The sequence below is a fragment of the Centruroides vittatus genome, unplaced genomic scaffold, assembly GCF_030686945.1.
Source record: "Centruroides vittatus isolate TY-2023 unplaced genomic scaffold, ASM3068694v2 contig_874, whole genome shotgun sequence".
NCBI classification, from domain to species: Eukaryota; Metazoa; Arthropoda; class Arachnida; order Scorpiones; family Buthidae; genus Centruroides; species Centruroides vittatus.
The window spans coordinates 1,829,331-1,854,581 of NW_027122566.1; the positions used below are offsets into that span (position 1 = coordinate 1,829,331).

Genomic DNA, 25,251 nt, shown 5'->3' on the forward strand with positions numbered 1-25,251 from the left:
TATAAAGACTAGAAAATGTCACTAAACAATGATTTTCTGGTGTAAATAATCGAGATCTTCCATGCGAGTGTCACGCGATTTTAACATTAAAACTTATTGGATGTTAGATTTGATTATTTATTGTCAAAAATCTGTAATCTTAAGATGTATACACGTTAAATTTTACTATTTTCTCCCTTTTTAACTAGTTACAAAGTCACTTGTTTATCTCGAATATATTTAATTTTTTATCATTATCATCATCAATTAATTTATACGCTAAAGACTGTTTAATGGCGCAGAATTTTACATTATTTAAGCAAATTAAATTATTTTATTAATGTTTAATTAATTTCCGTAGCTTCAGATATATTTAGTTATAAAATTTAATTAATTATTTCTTAAAATAAATTATTATTTTATTATTTAAAAGCCTAGTAAAGTGGTAATGGCGGGGGGTTTACTGTATGTATATATATGCCTTTATGTAGGAATAATGAAGGAGTTAGTATAGAAAAACTGATGTTTTTCTTTTATATTAATAGTTTCTTTAGCTTCTGAAACGTTTTTTATTTCAATTATCATCGTGTCGACGTAGTTATTCGTGAAACAAAATAACTAAGTCAGCAGTTTTCTATCACGTTCCAACTCTGTGTAGGACTATAGATTGTGCACTTAGAAGGTACTTGTCGAACTTGTACTTGAATTGCATCGATGAAAATCTATTTTCAATCTTAAAATCCTTAAAAAATGAATATTTTTCTATCGAATTTATTAAAAATTCTTTCCATTCCGAATTCCATTTATTTATTTTCTTCGCAACTTCTAATTGTTCATCTCTATCAGAGCAGATTACGGGTGAAGCCATTAGAGGTGAGGGGGAAAAAAACTCTATGGAGATAATCGTAAGTTAAATATTCATGAACTTAGAAAATGTTAATATATTATAATTAATTAAATTCGCATCTTATTTAAACTGTTTTTAATGAGATAAAATTTGATATTTGAACGTAAATAAGAGAGGGGGGATGGAAAAAATCAATGATCCCTTTCTGAATTTTATATTTAATTAAAATATACAGAAAAAGGAGAGGTTTTTTTAAAGTTTTCTACGCGATAAATAAGTAAAACGTGTCTTTTTTATCTAGAAATTCATTCGATTTACTTGCCAAACATTCTCTCTCCCTTTAAGAAAATTCATGATTTAGCGCCTAACATAGAAATCACAAGAGGAGAGAGAGGAAGGTATAGACAAAAAAAGAAGAAAAAAAGAAAAATCTGTTGTTTGTCTTCGATAAATTATAGCATCTCTCTCTTTCTCTCTATAATCTTTTAGCCTGAAGAATAAAACATTTGTGAAATTTGTTTTAGTTGGGTTAATGTTTGTAAGTAAATTTTAATTTAATCGTCGAGATAAATCTAAAAGTAAATAAGAGAAATGTAAATATTACAAATAGTGTAATTCCTGATATTCCTGATGATTCTATTCAATTGGCTATTCCCAAATGAATATTCATGAGCTGTATTTAATATAACAGAAAATTGTTATTTATTCCTTAAGATTATAAGTTATATATATATATGTATATAATATTTATAAACTGTATTATGTTATAAACAGGACGGATGAAAGGATTTTATTCGTTGTAATTTTCGAATAAATTAGAGTTTTGTGCTTAAGAATAACCGGAATAAATCGAGGAAGCGATATTTAATGTATGGAAAATTTCGTCTTTTTGCTTTCTCGGATGTTACGTAACATAGGAAAAGTATAGCGATAGGTCAAAAAAATGACCCTCCCCCTCCAAGAGTTTTACATTTTTGGACTCCGGAGACCTTGAAATGTCTATAAATGCAAAATATTTGGGAGTTTTTTCGTACGTATTGATGTAAGTGTGTGTGTGGGGGGGGACACGATTTTGTTCGCCTATTTTGAAGCGTAATAACTCCTGTACCTTTTGTCGAAATTTTCTGAAATTCTGCCGGGAGATTTATACATTAGAGGGAAAAGTTTGTTGAAATTTTCAGAAAAATCGGACTATTGGTTCGGGAGATATGGCCTCCACCCCTTAACATCTTCCGAACCAATCTGATGACTTAAAGGTAATGGTAGCAATTATCAAGAATGAAAACAAATAAAAAACGCCGCTAAAGTTCAGCAACAACGTTGCTAGTTTTTTAAAAAGCACGTTTTTCGAGAAAACTTACCGACAGACATACTGACGAAGCTATTTTTTTTTTTTACACCACCAAAGAGGTTTTTAAAAATATTCCTATCGCATTAACGTGCATCTTAACAAGGAAAAACTCCACTTTAACCATTAAAATATTAATAAATAATTAATAACAAAGAAGAGAAGAGAAGAAAGTTTGTTTACCTGAGAAGATTGAGAAGGAAGAAGGAAAAAAAAAATATAAGTTCTAAACATTTTAAATTTAGGATTATAGTGAGACTAATTGAAGTGCATTTTACCTGAAATTGTGATTATTGCAGAGAGACAAACTTGACAGCATGAAGGTTAAGAAGATTAAGAAGCGAGAGATTTATAACGACTGGTGTCACGAATTTCGATTGTTTGTCTTGAATTTCTTCCTCGACTAATTAATGATCACACGACTGTCTCATTATGGACTCGCTGAAGTAAAATCTCGAGTAACTCGCGATCAGTTTGTTGTAATATGTACAAATGTAAAAACATTTATATCTACAAAAAGTAATCTCCGCCGTTGTTCACAATAATCCACGTGTAATAGAAAGAAATGACTGGATAAATACTCACCTAACGAAGAAATATTTATAATAATTATAGCCACGTTTCGTCTTATACATTTAGGGAAAAAACATAATAACCTGACATTTTTTATCTTTTAAATGGCCTTACATACATTTAAAAATTCCTCGAAAATATAAAAATTTATTCGCCTCGACTTTTAATGCTGATAATAATTTATAATCATTTTTTTCCCTCCCTCCTCCTCCTCTCTTCCTCCTCTTCCTCCTCCTCCTCCTCCTTCTCTCTCTCTCTCTCTCTCTCCTTCTTGGTTTTGGTACTAAATGATTCGCGTAATTATTTATATCTGATTATGGCCGCGCCCGAATATGTAAAAAATTGATTTCCGTATTGGAATTAATTAATAAAAAATTAGAATACGTGGTAAAAAATGCGTGCAGAGTTGTTATAAGGGCTTAGAAAAGTGTAAAAGTTTTGTATGTTAATTGCTTGGTTTGAAGTTATTTAAATTGGGGATGAGGAAAATGTCAAAACTAAGTTTTGTTCGGGGTTTAGTGTGATAATATATTTTTGTTTTAGGTAATTAAAAATTTTCTAACATTAACAATTAAAGTATATAAATTTAAGCGGGGGAGAAATTCGCAATTTTACAAACTTACTATTATTAGTTACGACATAAAACTTTCTTCTCGACTAATTTAATTCTAGAAATCCAATAAGGAAAGAGGAATTAAATCCGAGTCGAATTTGCCAATTTTTGACAACAGTTATTTTCTTTTCAAGACGTTTCGTGCTGCAACGGAGATAATTAGGTGTCGTTCCCTATCGCCCGAACTGACAAATCTTACTCCGATTTGAATTTGGTCATATCATTAAATCCCCAAACGGCGATCATAGCATAGGATGTGCCAATTTCTCAGGGATTATACAGGCCAGGATTTCATAACAGATTCCAACGGTAGAATCAGATGTAATTAAAATATTAAAACCGGAATTAAAATCGTTAGAGTAAGTTAATACTGCATGGACAGTTAGTACCACCTGGTATGGCATCCCCTAGAGGTTAGTGCCATTGCAACTGGTCCGCTACTCGTGTGAATTCTCTACCATGCAATCTATGGCTCGGGGAATAGACACATCATTAAGACTCCCGAAAGAATCCCTCAGGCATAGGCCAAACTGATGCCTGCTACCTTCCTGATGGGTCGCAGCGCGCCATAGGGAATATGACAATGCTCTGCCTTACACTCCATCTCTACGCATTGTGTAATGAGTTACGGATTATACGTGTGACGTTTGACGTGCAAAACCTATTTCTTTTTCCTCCTACCTACTAAAATTTTACTACGCCAAGGCTTATGAGCTTAGACCACACTCCACGACAGCTCCTCCAGAAATTAGTTTAGTATTGTGGTAATCGTTTATAGTTAAAGAAAAACGTGTAGAGGAATTAAAATATCGTATAATTCAATTTGTAGTTAACAATTTTATACTTTTATTACCATAACAAGCGTCACATATATCGCTGTTTATCGTGGTAGGCACAATAACTAGCGCCGAGGAGAGCAGTAAGAGAAGCGAAAGAGAGATGTAAACTCGCTGTATGTACAGTAAGAACGTAAAAAAAAGGGGAAAAAATTTAGTTTCATCGCATCTGTCGAATGAGGGAACTGGTAGCTCTCTGATAAGACGACGAAGGATCGTAAAGAGACGATAACGCTACCTAGCCTCCGGGACAGGTAATTAGAGGCTGGGTATTTTCTCCAGGGGTCTCAGTAGACACGACATTGCACTTTATGTAGCAATTCGGCGGTCGAGCCGATTGAGTCTTGCATCTTTTACAACGGGTGCTCGTTTACAGCGTAGCACTGATTACTAAAGCGCGGCACTGGCAGCAACCTGTAGACAGGTACACACACACACCTACCTACAGGTTGTTTGTTATACGTGCAACATGTGCATATCTCATACGATACCGCCAAAAACCTTCCAACTCGGCTACAAATAAAGAATTTAAAAAACGCTTCCGGCTATAAAAACACATTTCTTTTGCTAAATGTTTTGTCCTAAATATGAAAGTTTTCGGATGGAATTTTTTATTTTTATATAAGTTTTTCTTGGCCAAGAAGTTGACTGGTTCTGGTTAAGATCAAATTTATGACAGGATAGTGAAGTGGTGTTGGTTCGTAAGGGGCACAGATGTACTTAATAGAGTTGTCAGATATAACGGATCTAGTGCAGCCAACAAAATATCGACCGCTTAATCTACTTGGGATAAGAACAACTATTGTTCCCTTTGTTTATTAGTCAAAAACTTTTTCATTTTATATATTTTATTCTTTTATCAACTTAATTAAATTCAATTCTCAACAATAAAGTAAAAATTAATTGCCATCAAGCCACGGAAAATTAACATATTCGCGTAAACAACATCGAAGTATCGTGTCGGATGCTCCGGATTATCTGTCATTTTTATAAGAATGAAAGTCAAACCATTAAGTAATTGTACGAGTAACTCTTCCCGAATTTTCTTAGATTATATTAATGCAAAAATAAACCATTTTAAAAATAAATAAATATCCTTTTAAAATCTTTTATCTAAATAATTAAGGCGGGAGGGCTTAAGAGATTTGCAGATTCCTCCGTGGTAATTGTCATAAAAGAAGGTCGTCGTCCTACAAATCTTTCGTCAATCATTCCCAGAATTCATAGCGCGACTATATTTACATTGAGTGTTGAGCAAACAAAGTCAACTAATGCTCACTCCAGAGGAAAAATTCCGAAAACATCAATTTAAAAAATAATAATAAAAAATCTAGTCAAAAATGGTGTAATTCTTTTAAAATATATAAATAATACGACAGTTTTTACGGATATATTTACTTTAAAAAAATCACAGAATAGATCAAAGTTAGAGGAGAGAGAAGGAAGATGGAGAGGAGGATGAAGACGCCCACTCCTTATATATATTAATAACTCTGCCTGACGTATCCGAGTTTATAATAATGAAAAAAAAATTGGCAATATATAATTTCATTAATGTTAATAAATGTTATATTAGTAAGTTACAACATCTGTAAAGTAAAAAATGCTGACTATAGTAATATTGTTGTCAGTTATATTATAGCAATCAATCTCCTTCTTAACGAACTGTGTCCAATAATATAATGACATTTCATTAAACAACGATATTGTTCTGGAATAAAAGCAATTACGACGTTGTCGACCAGTTGATCAATCAGCCAGCGAATATAAGTAAACGATGTCGTCAAAATATAGTAATTTGTCTCCAAAAAACGTCATTACAATAACTACCAATGGAACGTAACAGATCTTATTAAGAAAACAACCAATCGGGATAAAACAATCGATAAGTTTATGCAAATTTTACTGGAATTTTTTTTAAAAAATCCAGGAAGAAGAAGGAGGAGGAGGATTTAAAAAGCGCCTTTGTAATTGGTAGCATTCGTGACATCACGAGATTAGACACCAATCCCAAATAACCTTACTAATATCTTTATAATTCTTCTATTTAAAAAAATAATAATAATAAAATTGTAAAATATATAATAGCAATAAGAGGAAATTTTAGTTAAAAATAAAATCATTAAAACGAATTTAAAAAAAAAAGAGGGAGAATATTTTTAGAATGGAGCCATTATAATTTCTAACTCCATTAAATATTTTAAGCGCTAATTTATGGATATAATTTCTCCAAACCGATTTTAATACAATTATACTAAAATAAGACAATATTTTACTATTAATTCCCCCGGAAAATCTTGATTTTCATCGGTTTATAACGCGCGAAACAACAGGATATACATTGATACCACCTCAATAAAATCGATAACAATTATCCAATAAGGTTAGAATAAACGAAAGATCAATGACTCTATAGGAGGATGACTAATAAAACCGAGAATGCAATATTTTTGTCATAAATTCAAATAAGAAACGAATAAACGTCATTCGTAGAATATATAAAAAAGCAGGAAGAAATTTATTTGAAAACAGTTTATGGAAAAAAGTAGGAGAAAAGGAAAACAGAATTATTTTTTTATATATATATTTATATATATATATAAAATGCATTTAAAGGTTTGGAAGAAGTTAAATAATATTTCCTTTCAACATATGTCTGTTGATGCAGAGTACAGATACAATGAAGAACTATTTGATTGAATATGGGGTTTTATTATGATCGTAACGCTTTGAAATTGTTTCTCATTCAGCGCCTTTAGGACAAATAAAAATCCAACTATGTTGATGACGTTCAAAACCAAAAACGTATACATTGTAACCGTGGCAAGAATGTTCGTTTGATGGTGGACGTTGAAATATTTCTGCTCCTTTGTTGCTTAATATCGTAGCAACAACCCCTTTTTATTATTATTATTATTATTATTATTATTATACCACGCGTTAAGATACAAAGTATTATTTTACACGTGTTTTCTGCAATTGCTCTAATTCCTTGGGTGTTGACATTGGTGACGTCATTACCGGCACGTGTCCGTTGTTGACGTCTTGTTACGTAAGTTATTGATCAGGTAAATCTAGGATAGGCAATCGATAGATACACCTGTTTCTCTGATGGTAAACAATGACAAACAGGTAGGAAAATTATTTATTATTTTTATATTTAAATTTCTCCTCAAATCTCGTTTTATTTTTTTTATACGTTAATCTTTCTTTTACAATTTTACTGGTTCCGTTTTTATTATATTTTGATATAAGGAAACGTTGGTTTGCTTTGTTTATATGAAATTTTATTAAATATTGATCGAGTTTTAATTATTTTTAGCCATTTTAAAGCGTGAGCGCCTACTAATTATACAGTTTTTATTTTTAATGTTGGAAAGCGGTGTTTATGTGTAGAAGACAAAAAATAAACAAGGCGACAACCAGCGAAAATAAGAAAGTTTATTGCTACCATAATGAAGATCAGTCATATCATGCATAGGAGACATCATGTACAATCTCTTCTAAAATGTATTTCATAAAACCCAAAGCCGTTTGCATAACTGTATCGTCGAGAGAATAATAAATTTCTTTTATTGCTTTATTCATACTTATTATTGCTTTGTTGATTTACAATTTTTTAAAAACTGACAGCCAAAAATAACACAAAAAAAGGGGGAAAAAAAAGAAAAAATTTTTCTTAAAAGATGAGTAAAGCTTTTGCATAGAAATACATCTGTAAAATATTATCTAAAATTATGTGTATATATATTTTTATATATATATATATATATTTATATATAATATATCATCTAAAATTTGCATGGATTATTGCTTACATTCATTTTATACAGTACAATCAAACGAGAAATTAGCATTTTGTTATTCTCAACCTGTATAATTTTCATTTATGAATTACATAAATCTAAGCTTTACATTCTTACCTGTTTAAGTATATCCTGATAATCTGGGTTTTAATGATTAATAATGAGCACATCCCAGATATTTATTTCATTTATTATTATTTTTTAATATATATAGAGATAAATTAAGCATTTTTATGGGGTTTAATAACCCGTTAACTACATATTATTTAAGTATTTCTCTTAAAATATTTTCTAAAAGCCTGCTTTATCCACGTAAAAAAAATACTGAACAAAAATTGTTGAGGAACTTTCATTAAAAAATTATTCTCTACATTAACAACAACAACAACATCAAAACAACTTAAAAATAAATTAATTAAATAATGAATAAATTAAATTTAACAATAAAACATCTCGAGTTTATATACATATATATTAAAATAACAAAAACTTAGATGTAAATACAATTAATTTATACAATTAAATTAACAAAAAAGTGTTGTATATAATACACACACGTGTATGTATATATATATAAATTGTAATTTACAAAATGAATTATATTTCTTTTCTAACAGAATAATAAAAATAAAAAAATAACAACTCTTTAATAACATAGAATGAGTTGAGTCAAGTTGTTCCTAAAGTAATTCATGTCAAACCTTTTCAGGAGATATTATTGCTTTCACTACTTTGAAATACACAGTTCTTTCTATCTGTAATAAAGATTCTTAGCTATCATATGATATTGGGTAAAGACAATTGAAAATGTGATTAGAAAAGAGATTGTTTTTTCTAGATAACTTATTGCTTCACTAACTGCATCTTCTAGAAATAAATTATAGATAATTGCAAATTATATATTATATATATATATATATATATAGATATATGCTTGATAATTGAAGAAAAATATTTCTAGAAAAGCCATTATATCTGGATAAAAATTAGAAGCGTGAATTAAATCTTTACGTGTTTAATATATATATATATTTATTTATTTAAGAGAAAAAAGATGAAGATTTTATTTAAAAAATGATTTCCTTTTTTATGTGAAAGTTAAAATAATAAATTCCATGTTTTTTTCTTTTTTTCTAAGGTGATAATTGAATTATCTTTAGACTATTTTGACATTAAATTTAACAAGACCATGTCTCTCTTGAGTGACTAAAATTTGTGACAAATTAGACAATGCTGTTAAGTGAATTAATCCACAGATAACAAACCCGTGATCTACATATGAAATAATTCTTACAGATAGAGTCGAGGGAAAAATATATATATATATATAATATTGTATATATGAGCTTTAACACTACTATCTTTAAGATAATTTACAGAGATATGGTAAATTAAATAAGTTAAATAATTCATGTTATCTTCTTGGATAATATCCAAGACACTAATTGGATCGTGTATTTTGTATCCTTTATAAAACTTGCAGTTAATTCAGACAATAAGAGTTTAACTCCTAGACAAACACACGTTGACAGAGGACGAATATTTAAATCAGATGACCAAAAATACTGTTATTACTTTGAAATTATTTAAATAATTCGTTGCCAATAATAAAAATAAAAATAAAATGTATATAAGAAGAGAGAGAGAAGATATTTGATTTCTAAAAAATTCTCAGCTGTGTTTAATAGCAAAAGATATTTTCAAAATTGGGTAGGGAAATAACCTAGAGAAGGACCAGAACATTGCATATATTTTGACTAAACTAAGCGCCTCTGGGCCATTTATCTAAATTTGCATTGCTCGCCATAAAAAACTATCTAAATTTGTTGGCCTATTAAAACGAAAATTTATTATTATTATTGCTACTTTTTTTAAATATTGCTGCTCGTTTGCGTATCTAAGCGATTTATATATATATATATATATATGTTCATTTATTTGTATATATATATATATATTTATTTATATATATATATATATATATATTATTTTTTTAGAATCTAAAAATGTTAATATGTGTTCGTTTTTGAGCAATGTAGGTGACGATGATTATATACAATCAGCATAACTGAATGATAATGTACAATAGAGACTTTGATGTATTTTTTTGTTTGTTTTTTGAACAGGTCACGTTGATAACTCCTCCGCATCGCTCGCAACATTGCCTCCATCTTTAAAACAGGAGGACTCGTAATGTTTGTTCAAGTACGACTTGAGTGCGAAAGTTTTGTCACATCGTTGGCATCTGTAATGCTTAAAGGCCGAGTGCGTCTGCATGTGGGCCCTCAAATTAGACCTATCTGCGAATGCTTTACCACAGTGTGCACAGCCGTAAGGTTTCTCGCCCGTGTGCGATCTCATGTGGCCCTGAAGCAACCAGGGCCTGGAGAATGCCTTACCACACACGCTACACTTGTGATTGAGGTTGTGGGTCAGCACGTGCATGGACAGGGCGGGCATACTGACGTACACTTTACCGCACGTAGGACATTTCTTGGCCAGTTGAGAATCGGGGCTGCGATGTGTCTGTTTGTGACGTGACAGATTGGACGATGTAGCGTACTGTTTGCCGCATTCGCTACATGTGTATCGAGGTCTATCTTCCACGTTTTCTCGTACTTTTCTTCTTCTTGTTCGTCCATCGCTGATGTGACATGTCATCTCCCGACTATTATCCGAACTGGCTCCCTCGTGATTCGAATTGGAGTCATCTTTCCTCTCTTCGTTGATACAAGAGACACCGGAAATGACGTCAGAAACGTAACCTGTAGCTGAAAAAGATATTGAAACAGTACGTATAAGATATTCGAATGATTGCATCGACTACTCCATTTTTATAAACATTCTTCACGGAATTTGCGGATAAAATATCCTGTCATAAATTTTTTAAATATATATACACACACATATATATATTTTTGATCACGAATCTGATAAGAAATATTAAAATTTAATTAGGATGTGTCATTTCTTCGTCGTTAAAATAGAGAAATTTACGAAAATTTGCTAAATATTATATAGAAATATATATTTAAATGTATTTATTTAACTAAATCATTTTTGTAAAATTACAGATAATTGATAGATGTTTAAATTATCAATATGGACGTAGGAAATTACATTAAACCGAGATTATTTTTAGCCAGTTTCCGTTACGGAAAGACATGCATTAACGCTTTCTGTTTTGCTAGAAAGCTTTATTAATAAGTAAAACCGATATTTCATTAAGCGATAAATCCATTAAATACAAATTATTTATATTACAAATTTTTTCCCCTCACATCACAGTAACAAAATCTACTCTTACGGATATTTTCGTCCTTTGTAATTTTTCAATAATCAAACTAACGCAAATATCGATTTTTTTCTTTGCTTAAGAGAATCGTTTCTACCATAAATATTTTTTAGTAATTTCACCTAATTATTACAAAGCTCCAAACAGCCTAAACAAACACAGAATAGTGTTTATACAAGCGACTGTTGTAAGTTTAATATACAATATATTAAGCATAAGCGATAATGCATCAACAATCCTCTATCCATAATCTTATATCTAAATATAAATGTAAAATGCTACACCCACAATAAAGGCGAGAAATGCTTTGTTTAAATATAGATTATCCCCTGGCAATGACACTTCTCCTTACGACTACCGAGCTTGTAGGAGAAAACATCTATCTAACGTTCAATAAAATTAATATTTATGCATTAATATGTATTTTATGGCATTTATAAGTAGCTAATTAATATTAATATTAACAGAATATTTAACTAAATATGAAAGTTGCTAAGGTATTGACGTATTATGATTAGTCATGAAGCCGACTTTTAGGTATTATTGGTGATTATTGAAACAAACTTAACTAGATTGTGTTTCTGATTTATTATTCGTATATAATAAAATTAAATACACGATCTGAGAACGGATCCTTTTAGAATAATGCATCTTGCGCTCTTCGCTAGGTAAAGGTTTTAATAAAATTAGACAAATTCCGTATCACCGAATACGGAAACTAAACGAATAAACAGAGAAAATTAGGCTTCTAGCTACGAAAAACAATCATTTTTACTTAAAATATATTTTAAAATTATTTAATTAATCAACTAATTAAAAATTTAAGCTATTTTATTTACGAATTTTAAAATAATTCGATATAAAAACCTTTAAAAATTCTAGAAATATTTAGGAGCAAAGCAAGAGAGGAGCAGACGAATAAGAATAGTTAGAGATGATTTTCATTCTGGTGAGCAATAACAAAACAACAAAAGATTTATAATTTCGAATTTCATTAAAATAAAATTTTAAATAAAAAAAATTACAAACAATGTAAAAAAAGAGAAGAAGATGCCATTTTTAACGTTTCACTTGAAATTCCTTTTAGGAGAAAAGCATTAAATTTCAACACTTTCCCTCAAGCAGTAAATAAATTTGAAAAGAGATTACTAAGTATTGAAAATTCTTTTCTTTTATATTTTCTTGAATTGCTATTCCTAATACGTTGAAGAATACTCCATTTATCTTTGTTACCGAAAATTAAACACAACACAATTCTTTTCTTCGCGGTGATAAATTACGTCACAGTGAGGTTATGGATTAAAGAAATAATGACGGCAAAGGATTTTTTTCTCTTCTTCTTTCTCTCTCTCTCTCTCTTCTGCGGAATAAATGATGCAAAGGAACCAACGGTTTTAATAAGACGAAGAAGATGCGAATGAAGATGCAACAGTTGTCATTTGAGTGATTTATAAATTAGAAAAATTGTCTTAAAATTGCAATCGGTTATCTCTGTCATAAATTTATTTCTGGTCAAGAAAATACGCTTAAACGTCGTACGCTTTAACAGTATATTTGTCTGGTTAACGGTGCGTCAACCGGCGTATTCGTTAGCCAAAATAGCAGTTGGGAGACGATTTTACCGTTTCTACGTTAACCACGTGACCCAACTGCTGACCATACAAGATGGCTTCCAGGTCTAACAGATCAACAAGTGGCAGACGTAGCACATCGATCCACACACACACACACTCACACACACTGTCCGTCTGCATCGCTTCGAACGTATTTTCTATACGTCTTTTCTTTAACACGTTAAATGCTAACGTCCGCAATTCCTCGTATACGGGTATAGAAATTCGAGCATCGACTGCCGTCCGCCCGTGTCATAGAGGACAAATGGCAACGTTAATCGCCGACTGCGGTATAACGGGATAGACGAAATACGCGGGAACGTCGGAGGGTGTATAATATATTAAAGAGGATACTTACAGTTATTGTAGTAAGGAGGTGGACTGGGTGCCGTACTCGCTTCGGTTGGGCTCGACGGTTCTTGATATGACCACCTTGTAACATAGTCCAGAGGATATTTGGGCTTCTTAACTAGGAACGATCGAGGCATACCGTCGACTGCAAACCCTTCCAGCCGGGAAGCCCTAAATTGGTTCACCGAAACCCTACTTGTGTCTCCTTAACACGGCTTCATCTCTTTTCTACCGCTTCCTCGACCACAATGTTGGCTGCACTGCTCTCACTCGCTCTGCGTGCTGACTGCCGTTCGTGACGTCATCTCAACGCGTCGTCGCAGCGCTGGTCTCGTGACCCGGAAGCCTCCTATGATGACGTCACATCGATTTACTCCACCTGGTTGCATTGTCAGTTATGAGCTACACCTGTAGATAGCATCGAGGCACAATGTTCACGTTAACTAATCTCTCGGCAGAGCTTTCGTTCCTCCTGCCGTTTCCATCTCTCCTTTTCTTTATTTTAAAACCGATCTTTACCTTTATGAATAAATTTGTCAAGCTTACTTTATTGGGTAAATACATCTACCGGAAAAATATGTCAGAAGGGAACGATGGAACTGTCACAATCAGAAAGGACCAGCTGTTGACGTCATCAATCGCCCGTTATTATTGTTTACGCATGCTCAGAACCCTTTCCGGTCCGTCAGCTGGCCTCTGCTCGCCAGGCACTCGCTCGATCGATGAAGAAGGCAAGAAGGAACGGTCTATTTAAGTATAAAAGGTGGACGAGATCTCAGAAGCTGAGAGTCTATCTCCCAACAGATATAATGGCCGATTTTTATGTGATGAATGCAATCAAACAAGCCATTTTTTTTCTCCTCCCTTCTTACAAACTGCGACACCTTCTCCTTTATCTCGGCCAATTCGCGCGAATTTTCGACCACTTTCAAATTTTCATTTTCGCATTAAAATAAAAATTAATTTCTCTCGATGATAGAATATAAAATCAAATGACTTTTGCCCGGCTAATTGATCAATCGATGCAATTTAAATTGCCTCTTTCTCTTGTTTTTCCCCCTAATATTATTATTCCTTCCCCTCCTCCTCCTCCTCTCTTTTTTTTTGAATGTTTAAATTCGAAACGTCATCACCGATCGACCAATAGAATCCGTTTAACAGTTGGAGATATTTTAATTTGGACTTATAATTACCTTTTATTGGCGAGAAAGTTATTTTCCGTTTATTTTTTAAATAAGAAAGGGAATAAAATAATTTTCTTGCAAATTAAAAGCAATCACGAAAGTAATTTAAAAATAATTTTTGAAACGTTTCCATTGCCAAACACCAGGATACCGGATAGAATGACTCGAAAATTGCCAAGTCATCAAGAGTCGACCAATAGGAATGGCCGAGAGTATTTTAAACTTTTTTGTTAACTTTCTCCATTTCTGTTGTAATTAGAGATGAAATTTTTATTCAGGAAAGGAGGAAGAAGAAGAAGAAAAAAAAAGAAATATTAAATTTGGAAATAATTGGCTGTAATTCCTAGAAAAATTCAATAAACCATTAGTTAATCGTCTTTCCGGCTAACGTTTTTCGGCGTTAAAAAATTGGAAAAGTATTAATAAAAGTGTAAAAATTGCGACTTGCGGCTTGAAGAGCCGTGTCGGTGTCACGTGACAGCCAACAGATAACTTATAATAATGATTAGAAATGAACCCGAGGTCTAAACAGACGACGGATAGGAGCGTTTATCTTGTCTGGCTCGCATACGGGCGACGAGAATCAGGTAGACGAAAATTATGAAGGCACTTTATGATTAATGTCACATAATTAAGTATGGAGGTTGCAAAGAATTCAACCAAGAAAGGTCACAGTTGATGGCTGATAATTACTGCCATTAGCACATTAATGACTCTTAGCAGTATTCTGATCGACACATGGACAGAAACTTTGGCCTTCCAAACCACTTTCGTCTTCATCTACTTGGACCCATTAGCTTGGCTTCAGATTAGATTTAGTGTTATTGCCTATCCTCGCAAATCGAAACTTAATGACAATGAAAGATTCCGAGGGCCAGACGTCTTTAAAGGGGGGCATCTTTCTCTCTCGTCAAAGTAAAACTGATGGGATTATATATCCACCATTACTCTACACCGAGATAATTTTTAGTTTGATGCAAATCCTTCCGGAAGGAATTTTATGTCGTTCCGCGCTTTCTATACTGTTAAATGAATCTAGGATACGTGCACTTTTGAAAGCGATTCTAATTGACATTTAAAATAATACGCCTTCGCTTTAAATTTGTTGTTAAAAGTTTGACAAGAGAAAAGTAATTTGACAAGGGAGAGAGCGAGAGGGAAGAGAGAAGCCATCTCGTAGCTCCGGATGCAGTCAATTGTAGTGAACAAAATATTCAATGTCTGGACAAGAAGGTCAAGTTAAACTTGTCCACGTCTTGTTCTTGTCCATCTGTTGTTTGCAAGGGAAGCGACCACATTGGACTAAATTACAGGTGTCACCGATAATCGATTGCTATCCACCTACGGTCCGTGACTGACAGCCCCCGATCGAGAACGTCTTTGTTGCTTTGGTGTTGTGTTATTGGCGATTGGGTAATATGTTACCCGGAAAATCGATATTCCAGTTGTCTGGAACTGTCTACAGAAAGTGGACACGATCTTCACTCAAATGATAACCTAACTCATTCAATGCCACGCTTGATACAAATGAAGTCGTACACAATGGTGTTAATCTACTGCTGACGAATGTTAATCTTTTAGTATTGTGCCTCCCGGATGATGTACACTTGTGTTATTTACTTCTATCTCGTCTAATGCTTTTCAATAATACTAATCTAACGCTAATAATAGAGTTTAAGTACAGCCATTGCTTCTGGCTACGTTCATTTTACTCATCTTTAATTTATTCGCTGCATAAGTAACGTCCGTGCGTGTGAAACGGGTTTTATTCTCTTAAAAATCCCAAATAAACGAATTTTTTAAAATCACAATATAATTAATTATTAATTCGATATCTTTTAAAGTATTTTTTACGATTTTTCTCCATTTATCTCTCGCAATATTCGCTTTAATTCGAGTATAATCGAATTTCTTATAGTTAATTTAAGCCTTATCCGTGAGGCTAGCAGTAAAATTTATTAATTTTCCTATTAATTTTATATAGAGGACATCTTTGAATAAATTTAAATTCAATTAAATTCGATAATAATTTTGTAGGATGGTGTCTTGAATTAGAAATTTGGCATTTTTACGTCCAAAAAACAAAAAAAAAGTGTCCTCCTCCCTTCCTTCCTGGTCTTATTGCATTAATTTTTTTTGTTAAATTTTCTTATTAAGATCATTAATCCGGAGATTATTTTATGGATAAAACAATTGAAATATTAAAAAAAAACAGAGGAAAATTTATTAGATTTTGTTTGAAAGGTTTCTCTGTAACGAAGCCTTACGTAGGCTGTCAACAGGTTGGGTCTATAGTTAACGCAGGACGGATATTGAAACAATGAAATCACCCGTCATGCATCTGGCGCAAGCACGTGCAGCTGTGTCGGGTTGTTACGCGTGAACAGCAACGTCATTATGCAGCCTGGCTGCTGACTCACTCCACCATCTCACCTATCAATAAATTATAGTTGCTATCGGGTCTAAATTCGAAACTATCTCTCTAATTTAGAGCCAGAGATTGGCTTTTTAAGAGCAGAAGGATGTAGATAAGGCAAAAAGTTTTTGTCTAAATTTCTGTATCGAGCTTGGTTACTCGAAAGAAAATCGTTATTCCGCTATCATTGAGACATCGTTACCTGAAGTGCGAGACTTAACAGCCTTAGCATCATTCTTTCTGCATCATATCACGTGACAAGGAGACATTTTTATATGTGAAGTAATATTTTATACAGGTCATTAACCGAGCTGTTTATGTGGCATTTTTATGTAATCATAAATTTTACTTAACATTCAGTTAAAGACCTAAATTACAATGACAAATAAAATTCAACAACAAATTTATTTATAATGCTAATTTATTTTATAAAGGATGAACTTAATCGAATCGGTGCGAGCTTGTTTTCTTTTATTTTTTTCTCATAATATGCGGCCAGAAACTTTGCATTTCTTATAGAAAGTGGGACAGATTTAGAAACAAACTTGCTGACCACAGACGAATAGAGTGGAGTCTAGCAGCTGTTGGACGTGGAGGAGAAGCGATTTGATGGATTACCCCGTTCCTCCAGTTCTAGGTTCCCACACACCGGCAATAATAGCCGTCCGATAGTCGGTGTAATATGAGAAACATGGGGACTTTCTCATCTCTTTCCCTACATCTCCCTGACCTCCATCTATCTTCATGACAGACAGCCCCTTGACACAAGGGGGCACGCCAGTTTGGCCGGCCACTGATTGGTCGATTTTGGCAACAGTTGACTGCTGACTAAAGTGGGCTCTAAGTAACACAATTCGATAGTCTGTTCCAGAAATGATGGCAGCAACCCCATATCCAGTTCCTTCTATTTGACTCGACTTAAAGCTTCGTGTCCAAACACCACAAGTATTATTATCATTTTTTATATAAGTTATGGATATCGTAGAGATATCCTTCGGTGTATAAACCCATTCTGCTTTGTTTATAAGTTGAAATTTAAATTTTAAACGGTTATTTCTGCGGATATTTTTGAAGCACAGCTCATGGAGTACGGTGACACCTGATCGAGAAGCTGTTAATTTACTTAAAATTTTCTACCATTTTCTTACTAAGAAGACAATTAGAATGCTGACAAGATTCTCTTTATCGTGTAGCTGTAAGAAATTTAAAACTGTTGCTAGAAACCTGCATAAAGAACCCACTAAACATCGTTAAATCATCACACCCAGATCTCTCTCGCCAATCTTTACGTATCATTCAGAAAACATAATTAATTTTAGCAAGATATCAAAACCAGTCTTATCACTAAACCATCGTTAATCATCCTAAAAGGAGTATGACAGATTAACATATTTTATTTTTCCTTTCTTCATCGACAAAAAAAAAAAACTTTTAATCTTTATAATTCTCCTTCAATGATCTAGTGTTATTAATGATTGCATTTTTTTTCTCTAGATATTTACAGAAACTTTTAAACATTAAATTATTATCTAGAATATATGACTTTCTTTATAGAGTCATCTGTCTTTATAAAATCGCTTAAAATCCGACTTTATTGCAATCGGTAAGTTTATACGATCGTCTTATGGAACACGATCCAGCATATCTCTTTTCACAAGTTAAGAGAAGTTGAAGTGATTCCACAATGGAAAAAATTATCTTTTTTCATAAATTTTATGTTTTTTCCATGTTTTTTCCCTCCTTTTCTTCCTCCTTTTCCGTTCACATTTGGAAAATATGAAGATTTCAAAATCGTAATGCTTCGACGATGGTTTCAATTGTGTGAATACAATTTGAGAACGTTAGAGGAGATATTTATGAAACGTGCTGTGTTTAATATAAATTTTTGGATATAAATTTTTAAAAATTAAATTAAATATTTCATATTTTTCAAAAATTTTAAAGTATATAAACCCTGAATTTTCTTAATAATTATCTCGCTCAATTTGTTCGTGTATTGTAGTGTACAATTGCTTTAAAAAATTCAAATTTTTGTAGTAAAATCTCCATAAATTTCAGTTTAATTTGCATATTTAATGTATTTAAAATCACTGAAATTCAATGATTAAAAATATTCCAACTACAAATATTAAACTTGCGATATTTATTTATTTTTAATTAATTTAAAATGATTACAATAAAATATAATTTGTATGTATTTAATTAATATCTTAACATACATTAAAAAAATAATTTAACAAGAAAAAGAGTAATTATTATAGTGTTAAGACACTTTATCTTCTAGGAAATCTGAAAAATTGTAGATGAGGAAAACATTTTAAAGTAATATACACCAGGCAAAGCAATTTATATTTTTATGAAATAAAAGAGAAATTCTAAAATAACAACTTTAAAAGAAACAATCATCACAATCCTTCTATTTATAATTTCAAATTTTTAATATTATTTTAGCTGGCAGTTGCGATAAAATATTTATCCAAGTTTGGAAGTAAAGATTTTCATTAAAAATACCATTGGTACTAAACAATAAACAAAACAAAAACTATATATATATAAGGCATTCAACAACAGGGACCAAGTTTTGTATGATTGTGAGTCAGAACTGTTGCACAGCTTACCATTTTGTTACGTGAGCACATCGTAAAACGTGCAGCAGCTGGTTACTTGGCTTGGTTGCTCATTTACAGCAGATGTTCTGTTTGATTGCATGGAAATTAGGAGGGCAGAAGAAATTCTAGTGACAAAGAAAACAGCGTTTTCACTGATTTCTTTCATTATAGAAATAAAATTTCCAATATCCTACTTGATTCTGTTCATTTGGGATAAGTGCGCCGTCGAGTATTTACTAATATAGTCGGCGATATAGCTCATTTGTACTAATATAGCAATAACTTTAACGATTCTAGTTTAATAACAACATGGCGTTAATTCTAGCGACGAATTAACAAATTAATAATCTCTAATATGCTTCTACACCTATACATCTATTTATTTTTGTGTGTGTGTGTGTGTGTGTTGATAGAACAAAAACGATACCGAAAATAGCCGATTTATTGATAAATTTAGTGGCAGGATGGGAGAAATTCACAGCTAAAAAACGATATTAACAGCAAATTCTTAGTCACAATAAGAATGTGCGAAGGTAGCATCACATGCGACAGCTGTAGTTTGGCTAAATGTGTCTGCAGCTGCCTCCATTTCTTTCAATCGCATTTTTCCTCCTTCTCTCCTAATGGCGGATCTCCTATACAGATTATGAAAGCTTTCCGGATATCTATATCCTCGATAGGATGGATAAGTGAAAGAAACTTGTCAGTCAACAGGCTGCAGATATCGCTAAACTTTCCCCAATACAACAGACTGCATATTCTCTTACTATATATACTAGGCTTTGCAACTTTGGGTTTTGTTCAGATCCTATTTATTTTTCTGTATATATACAAGAATGATTTACTCTATGGAAAATCGCCTTTTCTAATGATATACTTTTCTACTTCTGTATGCATTTTTTTCGAAACAAATATTTCATCGTTTTCTGCTACTGAATGCGATTTTCGTTATTCTGATTTAAAATTCTTTTCAATTTTTAAAATATGCTAAAAAGTGGATATTATATTCTATCTTTACTCTATTTATATCAACAAGCTTTTATTTATTTTCTCTTCCTCTTAAAAATATCCTCAAATTTAAGGCACAGTTTCTCCGCCAAGGACGATCGAATGATTTTAGAATTCGTAATTAATTTGCCAGCAAAATATGTTATTTTGTGGCTTTCGGGATGTATTTTTGGTTAAATTAACTAACAGGAGAAATATGTAGAGGCACGCACTACTTTTCTATTTAGAAAAGAAGGGTGTAATTATTCATAATTCTTTTTTGTTTTTTTTTGGATCAAAACCATTAGCTACACGAAGAAACCTTACATACATAAACAGTTAATATCTATTGTGGAAGCCATATAAAGACATAAACGACTTTTGCCATTTAAACTACATAATCAACTAATCATAAGGTGGGGAAGTAATGAACAAGAGAGTTAATAGAGTATCTGACGCATTAACCAAAATGAGACATGATAGGAAGTCCTTAATGAGCCACACACATTTCTCCTAAAGTTTACTCTCCGATAATGCATTACTGTCTTGCAGGAGAAGTAAATATATATTGTGGATTTAAAGGTTTCAAATTTTCTTTTCCCAGGGGATATATCTCCTCTTGACTTGTTGCGCTTATAGTTTCATATTTCATCAGTTTGTCTTTGAAAGTGGCTTGTCTCTTTGCTTTTACTGTCAATTATTAAAAAGTACTTCCATCCAACATTTGTGCGAATTATTTGTTTGGCAAATATATATATATATATATAAAAGAATTAAAGATGCAAAAATTTACTGCATTCTTCTACAGATTTGATTCATTTTTAAGGTGAATACGCGCTTGTACTCTAAATACATTTTGTTTTGCAAAATATATTATAAATATTCGCCTATTACTGCATGAAGGTGTTCGAACATAGTCCGAATTTGATAGAATAAGAGGATATTTAAAGAATAAAATTACTAGAAATTGTCCTCTGTTTATATACGTATCAACCAACATCCTACTCCGACTACATCCCAGGATTTGAATGTATATATATATATAGTGTATTTACATCGTGATAAAACTGACAATATTATCAGATTATCTATTAACTAGTAATAAAATAAATCAACTAAATTGCTTTAAATTTTAGCAATAAATTAAAAAATTCAATTGATGCTTATTGCTGTATTTAAAAAAACACCTTACATAAACGATAACATAAACTGTTAATACAGGTCGATGAGTTTATCTAGCCAAAAGCCACCTAGTGGCAAGTGGTCGAAGCTGCGCTATCAAACACGAACACTTTAACGTTGTAGAGTGCAGATAAAGGGCGACTCACCGAAGGGAATAAGGGACTGTCTCAAAATAATTAACTGTATGTATAAATGTCAGATTGGTCAAGGTTCACGTCTTGTTGAGTTCGATGACGTGCATCATTTTAATGATTATCTAGATCTGTAGGTGACAGACAATCGCCGTGGTAATGTTTTTTTCTTGTTAAATTTCAACATTCGATATCCGGATCAAAATTGCTTGAAAAAATATATTTTTCCAATAATAGTTTGGTAAAAGTCGGCTTCTCTGCTTAAGTCGTTGTATATGAGGGAAAGACGGCTTTACAGGCTATTTAAATGTTAGATTGTGCTATAAATAAGTAATGAATTCGATTCAGCTTCCAATAAAATGTATGATATTATTTAAATTTTTAAAAAATACAGGCGGATGTAGTAAAAATCTAAACTAGCGGCACTGAAAAGAAAGGCTCGATAATGATTCGCTTGTTGAAAACATTTATTTTTTCCGGATTCTTTGCTTCTTCGGATATGATAATTTTATATATCTCTCCTATAATATCATTCGGAAGAAATTCGATTTGAAATGGCGTCTTACTAGTATAAAATTTTCAGTTTTGGACCAAACATCATTACACTGTAGTTTGTGGAGCATCACAGACGCGAATGGGGGATGTGGGAGAGTAAAGCATCGTTCGTCTAGTGGCTAGAGAAGGCGGAGCCGAAACCTGTGTTCGTTCAAACGGCTGTAAAACATCTGGCACCAGCTGTCAAACGTCATCCTATTTTAAAATTAACGTTTTTCATCCATTCTGCCTGTAAAATGGCCTGTGGACATTTCGAACCGCATCTTGAAACAGAAATGAAGAAGACGTCTTAGTCGATAGCCTCCTCTCCTTCTATTTCTACGAAATAAGGTGGAAAATAGAAAACTGGAAATCCCAAAGAGAAATCTCTGTATTCATAGGGGGACGAAACGAGCGAGAGACTATTGGCACAGTAAAGTACCTTTGTCTTCCGGATTGATGATGTCTGAGAGCGCGTCGGATGATGGAAAGAAAAGAATTTGAGTTGGATGTAGAAAGATTGTAGTATCTTTTTCCTTTACCGGACACAAACATTCATCAGGTAGCATTGCTACGGATTCTATTGAATTTCAGATCAACTCACTAATGATACGTTTTATTTCTCCAACGCTGAATAGGGTGCATTTTAAAATCTTCCCCCTTAGACTATTTGCATGTGACACGAAGTCATCTATGTCACCATGGCTACCTGCTGCTCATCACCTGTCGCCATGGTAATATCGCTTCCTCTCTTCCAGCTCCCGTATATCATTACGGTTTGGGAAAGTACTGTTTTCCCCAATTGCTAATCTGATGTAACAGCTGGCAGTGGGTATGTTTCCCATAATAGTCCCGACGGTCAGAAAAGGGAAATAGGCTTTAGGTATTAGACTTGGACCCGGCTTATTTTTTATAAACAGCACACGCCGCATGAAAACGAAATGAAAATGGCCAAACAAAACTTCTTCCCCCCCTCTTTTTTGAGAGAACAATTTCAAAATCTATTCCGATAGCATTGCTGTTTTTTCTAATGCCTTTGTGGAACGATAGATCGCTCTTTATTTATACTTTCATTGTAGGTTTCTCCGGCAACTGAATAAATTTATTCTCAAACATTTCAATAATTTTCTTTGAAAGGATAAAAACTAGAAGAGAAGGGATTAAAGAGACTGTAAACTTTAAACATTGGATTATTGAGAGAGAGAGTTAAAGTGTGGACATCAAAATTTTTAAAGAAAAACTAACAGCGAATTTTTCATTCAGGGGAAAAAAAACTTAACATTATAAGCATAGGAGAAGCGGCAGAGGGAAAAAAATTGCATCTGTTCGGCTTGACTGCATAACTCTTTTTTCCAAGGAGAAACCAGATTTACAGGGGTACCATTCACTCAATTACTGCAAGTTGGTGGTGGTGGTTAATTCCTACTTACATTTACATGTATTAGTTCACAAAATGATATATTTAAAACGTCAAACGAAAGCCGTGCGTTATTCATAGTGTTTATTTTTCGGATGGCTGCCGGAAAAATCCTGGCAGTATGAGCTCTGACAGTTTAATGAGTTCTTTACGGATCAAAGCACAAGTGAACACCAATTAAAGTCAGTTTGAATTAAGACGATTAAAAGCATGTTTTGAGTCAGGAAGAGAGGGACGGGACTAAAACAAAACCAAAGAGAAACAACACAACAGATGGAGATTTTTTCCCTCCTCCCTCTTCTTCGGATAAGTGATGCAAGAATCATATAGAGTAGGATAAGTACGTGTGGAATTTTGTATTGAGTGTCGGGAAAATCGACGAAACATTTCACGTTTTCCTTTATCCTATCGATTGAACTGTCACTTGATTGTGCATGGTTGAAATGGTAGAAACAGTAGAGTACGAAATCAACTGGAAATTTGCTGATTCTACTAAAACTAATGCATCATTTGATACTATATCGTAATGCTGCAGACTTCTTACTATCCAGACTAAAAATCAAAACAATCTCTCGACAGGGAGGAAAAAAGATCCCTCGTGCAGATCACGTGACCGAAAATACTCTTATCACAGTTCGTGGGCGTATAACGTCACGAGTCCTGGTATTTATAACGAGATTGTCACGAAAGTCACGAAGGGTGGTGCAAAACTCCCCATATGTTTCATTACTTAGTGTATTTTTTTTACCTGAAAGGATAATGAGAGAAAAAGTAATTAATTAAAGGTTAGGTTGTTTTAACAGAACCATTTGTCTACTCGACTATCTAAATGTCTGGAATAGATAAGATACACCCCAAAAATCATTCCGTATTTTTTTTTATTTTATTATTATTTTTTTATTTTTAGCGATTTTCCCCTCTCTGTCTCTCTCTCCGTCGAGAAAATTACATTATTTCAATTGTGATACTGATTTAATTTTGTGGGTGAAGATTAAATAAAAGTTTGGAAAACAATTATTTCACACGGGGAATTGTTATTAAAAGTGCTATTTTTAATAACTATTCCCCCCACACAAAAGTCAGACGAGCCGGTATCATAATTAAAATGCCTGCTTTCTAACAAAATTAACTAATTAATTTAAAATCGTAAATGACTAGTAAACAAATAACCCTAGAGAAATATTTACTCTTTTATGTACTACTAGATTCTTGTCAAGTTTAATTGAAAAAGTTCACAAAGTTAAGTAGCCCAGAGATACTCACCGAAAGATAAGCAAGTGACAGAAGGATACGACGAGTTAAAGTCGATAAACATTCTAAAAGTTTAAAAGAAATTTTATTAAAGTGAAAAAAGAAGAGAGAAATTCCTCTTAAAGTAAGTAATATAAATTTATTTAAAGTGTAATAATATTTTTCATCAAGTTCAATTAATATGTTCAGAATAATATTAAAGGTGAATAAGACATAGAGTAGCTAGACAAACAGATCGACAAAGTCATAAAACGGTTATAAAAACGCTCTTATTCAATT

General features: G+C 32.5%; 1 protein-coding gene across 1 annotated transcript; it reads right to left on the reverse strand.

Annotated features, from left to right (window-relative positions):
- Positions 1 to 10,025: 10,025 nt before the first annotated feature.
- On the reverse strand, positions 10,026 to 14,328 carry LOC136982906 (transcriptional repressor scratch 1-like). The gene is made up of 2 exons (XM_067279470.1): positions 13,269 to 14,328; positions 10,026 to 10,773 (listed from the first exon to the last, which is right to left on the reverse strand). The coding sequence occupies exons 1-2, from the start codon at positions 13,396 to 13,398 to the stop codon at positions 10,130 to 10,132; spliced, it is 774 nt and encodes a 257-aa protein (XP_067135571.1). The 5' UTR covers positions 13,399 to 14,328; the 3' UTR covers positions 10,026 to 10,129.
- Positions 14,329 to 25,251: the final 10,923 nt, after the last annotated feature.

What these genes read in the sequence shown, in the direction of transcription:
- LOC136982906 (XM_067279470.1), bottom strand. Translation starts at nt 13,398, where the DNA reads ATGCCTCGATCGTTCCTAGTTAAGAAGCCCAAATATCCTCTGGACTAT. An exon ending in ACCTCCTTACTACAATAACT is followed by an intron (nt 10,774 to 13,268) that starts GTAAGTATCCTC and finishes TATCTTTTTCAG; the next exon opens with CTACAGGTTACGTTTCTGAC.